Source organism: Brachyistius frenatus, unplaced genomic scaffold, assembly GCF_029030835.1.
Source record: "Brachyistius frenatus isolate BFR_SWC_R1_liver_20210118 unplaced genomic scaffold, ASM2903083v1 Contig_270, whole genome shotgun sequence".
Lineage (NCBI taxonomy): Eukaryota > Metazoa > Chordata > Actinopteri > Embiotocidae > Brachyistius > Brachyistius frenatus.
This window is the reverse complement of record NW_027210869.1, coordinates 155,286-168,441: the sequence shown is the minus strand read 5'-3', so window position 1 is coordinate 168,441 and position 13,156 is coordinate 155,286. Positions and strand designations below refer to the sequence as shown.

General features: G+C 40.3%; 3 protein-coding genes across 6 annotated transcripts in view; 1 reads left to right on the top strand and 2 right to left on the bottom strand.

Annotated features, from left to right (window-relative positions):
- The window catches only part of myct1a (myc target 1a), a 68,734-nt gene that overhangs the window by 43,245 nt on the left and 12,333 nt on the right, over positions 1–13,156 (bottom strand). The gene's annotated exons all lie outside the window — the stretch shown is intronic.
- Positions 3,117–11,509, top strand: tmem181 (transmembrane protein 181). Of its 3 annotated transcripts, none has more exons than XM_069721684.1 (17): positions 3,117–3,300; positions 5,479–5,582; positions 5,704–5,771; positions 5,956–6,046; positions 6,183–6,301; positions 6,495–6,611; positions 6,772–6,852; positions 6,978–7,077; positions 8,317–8,447; positions 8,536–8,627; positions 8,717–8,774; positions 9,310–9,412; positions 9,498–9,549; positions 9,635–9,717; positions 9,802–9,891; positions 9,991–10,057; positions 10,152–11,509. In XM_069721684.1, the coding sequence occupies exons 1-17, from the start codon at positions 3,167–3,169 to the stop codon at positions 10,234–10,236; spliced, it is 1,575 nt and encodes a 524-aa protein (XP_069577785.1). In that variant the 5' UTR covers positions 3,117–3,166; the 3' UTR covers positions 10,237–11,509. The 3 variants fall into 3 exon arrangements, with proteins under 3 accessions (XP_069577785.1, XP_069577786.1, XP_069577787.1); XM_069721685.1 differs by lacking the exon at positions 3,117–3,300 and adding an exon at positions 5,104–5,143; XM_069721686.1 differs by lacking the exon at positions 3,117–3,300 and adding an exon at positions 5,158–5,229.
- dynlt1b (dynein light chain Tctex-type 1b) lies at positions 11,505–12,997 on the bottom strand. The gene is made up of 5 exons (XM_069721692.1): positions 12,908–12,997; positions 12,714–12,755; positions 12,080–12,203; positions 11,910–11,987; positions 11,505–11,720 (listed from the first exon to the last, which is right to left on the bottom strand). Exons 1-5 carry the CDS (start codon positions 12,932–12,934, stop codon positions 11,650–11,652), a joined length of 342 nt encoding a protein of 113 aa, XP_069577793.1. The 5' UTR covers positions 12,935–12,997; the 3' UTR covers positions 11,505–11,649.

The window sequence follows — 13,156 nt, the reverse complement described above, 5'->3', positions numbered from 1 at the left end:
GTATTTGATGTACAATAGTTTTTTTTTAAATTGACTGTTCTTATATAATAAAAAATTTAAAAACACATTCAAATGATTGACTGCCTTGCTCGGGTCTTTTTCAAGATAAATCTAAGATGAATGAGAATAAAAAGGTGAGGTAAATCTCTTTGTTATACACGTTTATTACATGTATGACAAATATCTCAACCAATTTATTTTCCTATTTGTGGTCACCGTACCTCCGTTTGGTCAGGAATTGTCTCGTTTATGTCTGTTTCTCTCGATATGCAAATGACACTCCGCTTTACATTTGTGCTCGACTTGAAGCTCTCAGTCATTTACAAAACAACTCAAAGTGTTCTACAGTTAAATAAAAGATAAACAGGGATATGATTAACAGATCAAATTGTACTGCATATTTTTTAACATTACATCTCTGGCTGAGAATACAAGACTAATTTCTGGTAATGATTTAAATCTTAAAAACTTAATAAAGTTGACGTAACAGTTTGTTAATCTAAGTGAAACTTTCTAAATTGTACCTATTTTTTTTGGAGGTTTTCATACATTATAAACTGTCAGTGGAACATACATTGAGTCAAGTATTTTATGTGACTAACTACTTCAGTTTTTAAAGTGATCCAGTGTTTTATTATTTGTTTTTCATTGAATGTTTGGGAGTGGTTACAGCTGTGAAAACACCCAGTAAATAAATAGAAGGCTGTAAAATACACAATAATTATGATCAGCAGCAACATCAGCATTATATGCATGATGCAGATTATGAAATAATAGATATGGGTCCATGTTGGAAATGCACTTTAGCTTAATGTAAAGTGAAACAAAGTCTCTTGAAGATCTTCATACTTTTCCATTTTTATTGTCTTGCACAAGGCCATTATGTAAAGTCAAAGTTTATGACAAATTTATCAATCTTGTTTAACTGTAAAGCCTGAAGATTGTGAAGTATGCAGTTCAAAAACTCCAGTAACTCACCGTGGAAACGTTAAAGTTGTCTGTAGAGGTCCTCTGTACAGGACAGAAAATGCTGCCTACACAGATGTCCTGTGTGCCAACACCACAATCCTCATTAAAGCAGACGTAAGAAAATCCTAAATGTTCAGTTATGTTCAAAGAGTGAACGCTGGCTGAGGATTATAAAACTAATTGTGAGAACAAAGTAGGATAAGCCATTTTGAAGTCAGAACTGTTGCTGGAGATACCGTTTCGTGCGGGACCTCCTTCCCGTCTATCTAATCTGCCTTCCTGGGGTTAGCCGGCTGAACAGTGAAAGGAAAGACGAAAGCTTCCGCTCTGAGCCGAGACCTGAAAGTTTAAACACGCTTCACTTTCTTGTCTTTAGGCACTCGACTCTGCAGCCGATGTCAAACCACAGACGACAGACGAGTCGACAGATACTGTAAAATTACTGCTGTTAAGCTTCACCGAAGAGAAGCGCAAAGAGCTTCAGGTTGCAAATACATGAATTCGTACTGCAGACAGGTGACAGATATACTGATCAAGTGGCTCGGAATAGAAAATTATAAAGAGGAACGATGCTGGCGGGCAACAGTTCTATTCATACCTGGCAAATACTGACAGGTAAATAAATCTGCATTTATAAAGGGCCTTAAAGGAGGCAACAGAGCTGCTATTCAAGGTGCTCGCCTGCCTTCGAGACCAACTTAGGCTTCAGTGTCTTGATCAACGACACTTAAAAATGTGGACAGGGATTGCTGTGGGCCGCCTCCAAAGTACAAAAGCAGACTGTAGGGAAGTCTGCATGAACAGTGGGGGGGCGTTTTTTTCTACCTGACTACATGCACAGAGCTTGTGGCAGCAGTCTCTGGGTTTGGCGGAGAAGGAACGGTTTTGGTGGTTATGTACGGCAGGTATGAACTTGAGGCTTTCAGCAACGATAATGTTGCCAAAGTATCCAGGCAGGAGTCGTACTAGACTAGATGTGAAGCAGTAAAGCAGAGATGGTGGGTGTTCTAGTCTCTTTGGGCCTCGCAAGCTGTCGCGGGTCCAAATGTGACGAAACACCAGTGAGGGGATGTGCCCATTTGATGACCCTGAGAAAATGCTGTACGCTCTCACCTTGTTTCTGAAGCTTGTGACCTTGTGACCAGATCACAACAAACTGAATGTGGGGCGAAGAGTATGTTTGCGTGGGACACGTAACCAATGCTGAGAGGTCGTCTAGAATTTTGACATCTGTACCCAACTTAATAAATAAACCGCTCAATAGAGTGTGCAAGGTTGCAGCCTGAGTCTTCAGCATGTGAAGGACTAACTTCTCCAAGTCTCTTGCTTTGTAAATACTCGGACAGTATGCGTAAAAGAAAGCCTGTTTCGGCTGCAAAGATGGAGACTGAATAACCTGCACACGACGCACATATGTGCCGTTTAATTGACATCAAACAGCCTTCAATGAGACTGCAGGGAAAAAAAGAGAGATTTTAAACATTATGTCTGTCTTGCAGTGTTGACTTTCGAAAACTAGAGCGAATCAAAGCGTGGGACATTGTCTCAATACGTGAGACGTGGGACAAGGGATAAAAAAAAAAGAAAAAAAGAAAATGCTGTGCAGTCCCACATAAAGCGGGACACCAGGACACACTGATGTTTAGAGTCACCAGTCTGGAGTATCTGACGTCTCTGTGGTTTTCCTGCTGTCTGTCTCTGTCCGTGGTGCTGAACCATGATCACGTGACCCTCCTCCGCGTGTGGGCTGTGTCCCCCCCCCCCCCATCCCCTCCACCCCCCAGTTCGTTTTACCAGCTTTTTTTTTTTTTTTTTTTTCTTCTTTCTTTTCTTCTGTTTATTTGAAGCGACACAAATAAAACAGCTTCGGCTGCACAAACGACGTTAACAATACAGACAGGTGGCGGCGCTCCGCTCCGCGCCGCGCCGCCGCGCCGCGCTTCTGGCGCGCTGCGCTCCGCCGCGCCGCGCTTCTGGTGCGCTTCTGGTGCGCTCCGCCGCGCCGCGCTTCTGGTGCGCTGCGCTCCGCGCCGCCGCGCCGCGCTTCTGGTGCGCTGCGCTCCGCGCCGCCGCGCCGCGCTTCTGGTGCGCTCCGCTCCGCTCCGCCGCTCCGCGCCGCGCTTCTGGTGCGCTGCGCTGCGCACCGGAGGCCGCGCGGATTCGTTCCTCATCGCCATTTTTTTAAGCCGTCTGAATCATGGACACCGACTACACGGCCGGCTTGGAAAACCCTCTGTACAGCGAGCTGAAATACTTCTGCAGGAAGATACAAGAGGCCTACAACGAGCTGAAGGAGGACCTGACACCTTACCGAGATGATCGCTTTTATAGGTTGGTGCATGTGGATCTGACACTTCAAACCATTCAGGCTGTTTTTTAATGTCGCATACTGTGAATTAACAACAGCAGAACAATCATTTTATATTAAGGGCTGGTTTGTGTTATGATGGCATATGAATGCAAAGATCGATCGTTTATTGGATTATATTTGGTTATTCATATTTTATATATTAGCCAATGCCAGACTATGAATAGCATACTGCAGCAAAATTTCAGGGGAAATGGGGGAAAATACGAAAGCCAGTGCGCGATAAGTGAGATGTTCATTTCCGAGGAGGATATATAGGGCTTATTATCAATCTCTATATATCTAGCCTCTTAGAAAAAAAAAAACACAATTTCAACGTTTCAGGGGCTTCTTGGTTTCTATCAACAACTGTTGCTTTGTGAAAGGATTTTTTTTTAATTTATTTTTTATCATACATATTTATTTGATCAACAATCATATTTATCGTTTATTAACCTACACTTTTTCTCTCAAGCGTAAGAAATGAAATCATATCACTTAGATTTCTTATTAGAAATTAAAAGTCAACGTTTTGGCTCGATGTCGACGTGCTACGCATGCGCGAAGCTTCTTTTCATACAGGTGATGTTCAGCCGGTAAATAGTCACGCCTTGTGGCTGAATATAAGTCTCTGTGATTCATAGAGAAACAGACATTTAAAGATATAAAAAGGTGAATATATTATGGAGGAACGAAACTGCCAACACCTAAATAAATAACCAAATGTCTAATATATAAATGCACCAAAAATAATACTGAAAGTAAATGCTGCCATTAATTGATCAAATGTGACATACCCTAATATTTCTGTTTTAATTTTCTTCCTTTGCTCCTTAATCTGTTTACCTTCATATCAGTTCACTTGTTCCTGTAATCTGCCATGTATTATACATTTTGAAGTTTATTTATTTATTTCCTGTATTGTTTAACATTTCCTTTTCCACCAATTTATTTCCCCAAACTTTTTTGCTTTTGTATTTTATTTTTTACACATCTTCATACATTTCTGGCATGGTGCAAATTCAGGTTCGATTGCCAGCCTAAACCTGCATAGCCAGGTACGATGTTGTGCGGTTCTCATATGTAAAGTCTATGAAAACAACAACACACCAAACCTATCCTGGTTTTAATCCTGGATTGCTTAAAAACTAGTTCTTTCTCAGCAATTAGCACGGGTATGACAGTAACATAAATACTGATATCTGTGCACGCTGATGTGGATCAACCAACAGGTGAAGACTTAATCCCTCCATATGCACTTAAAATAACAGTTCTTTGAAGTTTAGGAAGGAAATACAGAAATTAATACGTTCGTGGAAATAGATAAGTCCGATAATGCAAAACGGAAAATTATATTGAAATGAATAGATACGTTTAAAAATTAATAAATACAATGGAAAATAAAATAGGAATGCACTGTAAATAAATATCAAAATCAATACAAAGTTAAATAAACATAGAAGCAAATTAAAACAGAAATATTAATTAATATCACATATTATCAATTCATTAGTGACATTTATTTTCTATATTGCTTTTGGTGCGTTGAATGACATAACAATGCATTCATTCAGTTATTTGTGTTTTTTTTTTTTTTTAATATTGACAGTTTTCATTCCTCCCTACAACAAAACAGAACAGACCAATCAAACAACAGAATACAATAGACCAATCAGACAGCAGGAGAGAACAGACCAATCACTCCTTACTCCCCCCTCCCCTCGCACGTTTGGCGTCACGTGATCTCGGGCCGCCCCGTTCGATGACGTTGCGTTCCAATTGTCGCAGACTGATGTTGACACGCGGATGTGGCTCCGCTGCGGAATTGTAAGTTGTTTTTTTTTTGTTTTGTTGTTGTTTTGTTGTTTTTTATTCCTCGCCACCGAGACTGCGTAGCCGTCAGAAATGGAGCTGTAAGTGTACGATTTGTCCAGCAGACACACTAAATGCGCGATAATAAGTTTTAAACCCCTCAAACTGCGTCCGTCTCCTCCCGTCTGTCACCGCTAGCCTGAAGTAGCACGGATGCTAACAAGTGTTGACAAACCTCCACGAAAACAAACATCACCGACCGCGTTTTAGTTCCTCCTGCTTTTATTCTGGTGTCTGTAGCGACCCGCCGGATGTTTGTTGACCCTCATGGCTGTCTCCCCCGCGGACAGGCTGGCCCCCATGCGGCTCTACACTCTGTCGAAGAGGCATTTCGTCTTGGTGTTTGTGGTGTTCCTGATCTGCTTCGGCCTCACAGTCTTCATCGGGATAGCAGGTCCGACTCACATCACTGCAGCAAAGCGTTTTATATCAAGCATGAAGAATATTGCATTAAATACCTAATTCTATTTAAAAAAATAATAAAAATCTATTTGGGTTTTGTTGCTTTTCTTTAGGTCCAAAGATTATTGCTGAGCAAGAGCACAATGGAGACCAGCTGCTGGTTAAAAACTCTTCTGTTAAGGTAAGACATTAATCAGGTTGTGTTCTTCCTGCTTGACATTTGAATGATGGATAAATCCAAATATCACCGTGTATTTAGTTTACTGTCTCCTCTTTTGTGTGTGTGCTTTTTTAAAATGTGTTATTATTGTTTAATTGTCATTTGCAATAATGAACAAACTAAATATGCCATTCCCTGTTTTCAGACCGGGCCCTTCAGCCTGTTGTCGCCGCCCCTCACCACCTACAACCAGCAGCTGTGGCTCACCTGTGTGATGCAGGCTGAAAACAGCAACAGTAAGACCGCAGAATGACCTGTTTACCGAGTGTCTACGGTGTTTGTTTGTTTGTTTTTGTGACAAACTCAGACAGCATTCTTTCTTAGGATTTTGTAAACACACTGAATAACAATCACAACTGCTGTCTGTGTCAGTGGGAGACTTCCAGCAGCCCTTAGAGATCAACGTTGAGCTGAAGGGGGTGATGCAGGACGCCAGCGTGATGCACATCAACAGAGTGCACCAAAAATCTCGGACACTACATTGCGGGACTGTAAGTGTCAGTCGGCTCGTCAGGCAGCAGCAACTGTGTGTGTTTATAAAATGTCATTTTAAGATGCAAATTTAGGTTGTAGTGCCGATTGAATTTAGGAACGTAATGCTGTCCGCGGGGCCGGTCTCCCGATGACAGCAGAGTCGGGTTGAACCAACAGTGACGCAATGTTTTTGTTTATTTCACCTTTCAGAAATGTGATGAGATCATTGTGCTGCATCTGGGATACCTGAACTACACCCAGTACCCAGTTGTGGTCACATTTAATGGCTTGGAAAATATCACGTATGAAATTAAGGTTAAGTTTGTGGTAAGTGAAAAGCACCCGTATGTTGTTGTTGTTGTTTTTTTCTGTTGCTGCATTCAAGTTTTTTTTAATTGCTTGATCTCCCAAGTCACTCACAGGTTGTTGTTTTCTTACCCTTTTTGTTCCCTTTCCTTCTTGTTCCCTCGTTTGTATTCCTCCTCAGTGGAAAACATACAATCCCACCTTCTCACAAGTGGAGATCTGGTTCCGGTTCGTCTTTGTGGTGTTGACCTTCACGGTGACGGTAAGACCATGTTTTATTTTTTTAGACCTTAAATATTTCATTCCAACACTTTCTGCACACTCTGACCAAAATGTGTCTTTTTCTGAATGTAGGCTGACTGATAATATTTCTTCTGTGTGCACTAGTGTATGTTTGCTCATTCACTGAGGAAGTTTTCTATGAGGGACTGGGGCATCGAGCAGAAGTGGATGTCTATTCTGCTCCCTTTGCTGCTACTCTACAATGGTGAGTTACACGTCTCTCTTTAAGTAGTCTGATTCACCTGATGCAGAATGTGGGTTTAAACCTGCTACTGCCAGTAAAGATTCACCTTCCCTTTCACTATGTCTGTGTTACCGCCTTTAAAATCCTCGCCACATCGTGCAGCAACAATAACTGCCTCTGAGGCAAGACAAGGCAAGGCAAGTTTATTTGTATAGCACATTTCAACAACAAGGTAATTCAAAGTGCTTCACATAAAACCATTAAAAGCATCAAAACAAAAGGGAAAAGAAAAGGACATTTAAATACAATTAAGAACATTGATTAAAACATTAAAAACAGTGATTAAAACATTAAGCAAGCTAAAAATAGGATTAAAGTTACAGTGCAGTTTAAGACATCCTCAAATCTGGTTCAGTGAAAGGCAGCAAACAGAAAACTCTTCAGTCTTGATTTGAAGCAGCTGAGAGTTGCAGCAGACCTGCAGCTTTCTGGGAGTTTGTTCCAGATATGTGAAGCATAAAAACTGAACGGTGGTTCTCCATGTTTAGTTCTGACTCTGGGAACAGAAAGGAGACCCGTCCCAGACGACCTGAGGGGTCGGGATGGTTCATAAAGTAGCAGCAGATCAGAAATGTATTTTGGCCCTAAACCATTCATTGCTTTATAAACCAACAGCAGGATTTTAAAGTCAATTCTTTGTTTGACAGGAAGCCAGTGTAAAGACTTCAGAACTGGAGTGATGTGATCCACTTTCTTGATCTTAGTGAGGACTGTAGCTGTCTGACTGACTTTTTACAGAGACCCTTAAACACACCGTTACAGTAGTTGAGTCTACTGAAGATAAATGCAGGGACAAGTTTTTCCAAATCCTGTTGAGACATGAATCTTCTAATCCTCGATATATTCTTCAGGCGATAGATACAAACAAGTCAGAGCATTTTCCCACCAACACCAGAAAGATATGTGGGTGCAGCGAGACCACTCTCCAATGTTGGCCGTGACTCTTCAAGGCTGATTATTACCTACCTTTCATTTACCCATGTGGAGCTGGTTGCATCAACTTAACATGTAATATTCACAATTCACAAAATTAAAACAGGTTTTCACCACAAAAAACAGCTCCTGTGTAGCGATAATTTGCCAGTTAAAATTCATTCATACGTGCTTCCTGGTGTAAATGTTGCGTAGCTACGTAGACCAACTGACAAGCCAGGGGGAGCTTTTAAATAGACTTTTGTTTTTCCTCCTGTGTTTGTTCAGATCCTTTCTTCCCGTTGTCATTCCTGGTGAACAGCTGGTTTCCAGGGACGTTGGACGCTTTCTTTCAGGCTCTCTTCCTGTGCGCTCTGCTTCTCTTCTGGCTCTGTGTCTACCACGGCATCAGGGTTCAGGTGGGTTCACTTTTACTCCCGTACTTTAACGTTTTCTTTTCATTTTTAGCTTTTCGTGAATCTTCATCTTGTTATTTTGTTTCTGCAGGGTGAGAGGAAATTTCTGACGTTCTATATGCCGAAGCTGATCATCGTAGGTCTTCTGTGGCTCTCGGCGGTTACACTTGGCATATGGCAGACGTAAGTGGGAGCTGTGTTCACGACCAGCCGGGTTCAAACAGTCAAATTATAACACTGGAAAGATTTACTCTGCTTTTCTAAATTTCCAGGGTTAATGAACTGAAGGATCCTACCTATCAGTCCAAAGTGGATATAGTAAACTTTCAGGTGAGACCTTTATCAAAACTTTAAATAACTTCTCATGAAATAGGAGTCAAAGCAGCAGATACGACATCCTTTCATCATTTAAATCCACTTTTACTATGTTAAAAAGATGAAGAGACAATTGTTGAAAAATGATTTTTAATCCATTGAGATGCTGGTTGTGCGAATTAGGAATTTGACACAATAGGACATCTTTGCACACTAGAGACTCATTTAATGAGCCGTCTTATTAGAAATGTATGAAATATTTCATGTTTGTAAATGTCAGAATCACACAGGACATTTTTCTGGTAACCCCAAAAAATAAAAGAGCAAGCAAAGTTCTTTCGATGTAAAGTTTTTGAGTGGAGGGGAAAAAAACCCATCAGTAACAAACCTACTGTAATGTGACGTTAATGCCAGGAAGCATCGGGTCAGATACGAACACTGAGCTCCATTCAATATTTCTATTTATTCGGAGGATGTCCGTTGAGTAGGTGATCCTTCACTGTGGGCATTTGCATGTTTGTGTAATACTGTTAAACTGTCATTTCTCCAGGGTATGAAGGTTTTCTTCCTGATCGTAGTTGTCCTCTACATCCTCTACCTGATATTCCTGATTGTCAGAGCTTGTTCTGAGCTCAAGAACATGCCTTACTCAGGTATCGCAGCACGCCACACTTGTCTGTGTTTCACTTGACCTTTCACTGGGAGAGTATTGATGAACGATGTCATTTTGATCACTAGATCTGCGGCTGAAGTTTTTGACAGCGCTGACATTTGTGGTCCTCATTATAAGGTGTGTTCGTAGAAAAGCAATTTTCTTTTTTTGTGGAAGAGTTTGATTTGGGAGTGTTGTTCTTATCCCTCGTTCTCTCCTCCAGCGTGGTCATTCTCTACCTGAGGTTTGGTGCCAAGGCTCTTCAAGAGAACTTTGTGGCTGAATTGTCTACTTATTACCAGAACTATATCCTTTGCAAGACATTTTATTTTTACTGCGGCTTGTTGATGTTGTAAATAGTGAGAGATTATTCCTTAATTCCAGACATACCAGCTGAATTTTTATCGTTCTATGGCCTGCTCAACTTTTACTTGTACACATTAGCATTTGTGTATTCTCCCTCCAAAAATGCTCTTTATGGTAGGTAACACAGTGCAATGTTCTCCTCAGCAAACTGGACCACGTCTTTGCTGCAGCAAAAAATGTGATGAATGCTGCTGGTTTTCTTTGATTTTCCAGACTCCCAACTGAAGGACAATCCAGCTTTCTCCATGCTAAATGACTCGGATGATGAAGTGATATACGGGTAAGAGTTTAATTCACATTTGTTTCCTAATTATTTAAGCTGTGCACCTTCTGTTCGGTTGAAACGTCCTGGTGTTTTCTCTGTGTTCCTAAAGGAGTGATTATGAAGACATGCCTTTACAAAATGGACGTGCTATCAAAGCAGCTGCCAAGTACCAGGATGAGAGTGACAGTGACTGACGTGTCGTCCCTCCTCTGTGTCCCTCTCGGAAACTACGAGATGAACTAGAAGTTGTTGCAACAACAAACTATGACGCGTATGGTAGGTTGGGAGGCAAAAGAGAGGCATTTGCAGTGGTAATGCCTCTTGCTATACTGTAAATGTACATAATAATATTTTTAAGAAAAGATAAATTCCAAGTCTACTGAATGTACTGTACTTTTGAAAGGTGGTTGTTTTTTTTCTCATTGAAAACAAAGGAAACAAACACTGATGTAAAACGAGTTTTTACTTGTTTTTCCCCTCATAACCAGCATTTCTTCACCACCTGGTAATTAAGAGAGATCAAGAAATGTGCGAATAATTTTTTTTATTTTTTTTGTGTAAAATCATTATTTTTAATGCTTTGTGTTGAACCACTGTTGTCTCTCTGTACTTGTGTTGATTATGCATTATGCCATTCCTTCCTGCTCTCTGACAGTCTGAGAATAACGAGGATTTCTTTATCTGGCCAAAGCTGAGTAACATCAGAATAATGATAGAGAGTAAAAAAAAAAAAAAAAAGCTCATGCTGCAAGTGAAGACTTCACAGTGTGGCTCTGTAGGACCGACATGACAAATCCTCTTTGTCCTCAGACATGTTTAAAAAAAAAAAATACAGACGGAGCCTTAAATACCATAGGTACTACTCTTTTTCTTTGGAAAGCAGCTTCGTAATTGCACTTTTCAAGAATTGTATTTATTTTGCCAAAAAGTGATGATATTTCATTCTGTATTATCTGTTGATGTGGATGAATAGACTTTCTAACAACTTTGTTAATGGACTACTGACCTATCACATTAAACATTTCCTATCCCGGCATGCACATTAGTTATGCCATTGTCCATCTCACTTTTGCCTTTCTTGAACATACTATTTTAACTATTTTTTTGAGAACTTTGCTTATATTGCATACAATGCGAGACTTGTTGCCCTGTCTTTTGTTTTATAAAACTGAAGCTTATAGACAAAAACAGCCAAAACAAATGTATTTCTGTTCTCTCCAAATCTGTATTTTAATCAAGATGGTGCCTTGTCTTTACATCACTCTGTTTTCCTCTAAATGGGCTGCAATCTCACTTATTAATGCTTTGACATAAATGTACATGTTTGATTCTCTCAGTATGAATGTACCTTATGTTGGTTAAAGGTGATTCAATGAGGTTATTCTTGCAATATTTGTTGCTTTGTGAGATAAAAGCTGTATATGTAGCAGCGTCATGTCACATGTAAATAAAGCTAACTAGACACAGCATAGTGGGGTTTTAATCTATTTCACTTTATATAAAAAATAGAACATTTTATAAAACTGGCAATAATGGTAAAACGTAACGTGCTAGTTCTCAAAAATACAGAAATTTCAAAACATGTCAGTGGGTGTAAAGTTGTAGGTTCAGATTGCCAGGCCAAACACGGTGACAATACAGTACATGGACGTGTTCTCCCATCTCACCGTACAGAACCCTGTTGGGTGCAGTAAACATTAAATTAAACCAGGAACACAGTTGCATGCAGAACATCAATGAAAATGCTGCTGACAGATGGGAAAACATGACCTCCATGTGGCTTCGTCATGCAAATATTTTCAGTTTAGAAGCAACACCTTTTCTATCTATAAAACACTCCTAAAGCTCGCGTGTGTTTTGTTTTTACCATCTGTACAGGTGTCCCAGAAGCATGAGCTCACCGCTTGCAGACCTGCTCCATTTTTCTGCATGATGGCACAGTTAACTTTGAGAAACACAAACACCGGCCGTCAATATACAACTCGAGATCGACCAGGAGCATCGGCATGTTTTATTCTGAGGCGGCGGTCCACATACCGATATATTTGAAAGGCTTCCCCAGCTTGCTGAGCTGACTGAGGCACTGCTCCATCACACTGCTGCTCCACTGATTCACTCTGCTGTGCTGGTAGGCGTTTTCTCCTATGACTGCTTCCACTGACTGTACAGACAGTTTTAAATAAAGTCATGTTGAAGTACGCAGCAACAACAACAGTCACACCTGTTGACAGCCTCACAGGTAGGCAGGTAGTTACTTTATTCATCCCCAAGGGGGAAATGTTTTCGCTGACAGCAGCATACGGGAAGCAATAAGATAATAATAGAATAATAAAAAGCAATAAAATAGCAGTAAAAAAAAAAAAAATTAAAATAATTTTATTAAAATAAAATATAAAAGTAGTAATTATGTCATACAGCCTGTAATCTGTATCTGTAATAAAAAACAATGACTGAAAATGTATACTACATATAACTAAAATTAATTAATACGATTTGGTGTTAATTATAACGGTTCCGTTTGAGACGTTGCCACCGTTACGGTATCCTTGGCAACCGCCGGTCGCTAAACAGAAAGTTTCGTAACGGGAAGATTAAAAACAACAAAACAACAAACCTGTAACGGGGTAAACCCAAAAGCACGAACACGACACGCTTGAATGTTTTTCTTTACCTCTTTTATGACTTTTCTCGCTTCTTCGACGTCAAACACGATCTGTTGGGTGAGAAAGAAAAACAGCGCGGCCTCAGCTAACCGGGCTACTTTCTGACAGACGCTTCCTTTGACTGACAACCCGAGTGAAAGAAAGCGTTGTGTTGATATTAAACAAACGAACATGCATTTATTTATTTCACTATCAAACCCACCTCCTCTTCTGTCTGGAACGCGCTCATTTTTTATTTTAGTTTTTTTTTACTGCCTCCGGTGCAAACTGTTAAATACAGTCGATGGTGACAAATGCTAAATGAACGGGAAGTACTACTTCCGGTCGTCTTCCTTCAGAATAAAAGCGCAGTGTCACAGTATTCCGGAATGGAAAACGGAAATAGTTAATCGCAGGTAATTTATCAGCGGTAAGTAGTTCCTCACAAATATTCTTAAATACAAAACAATTA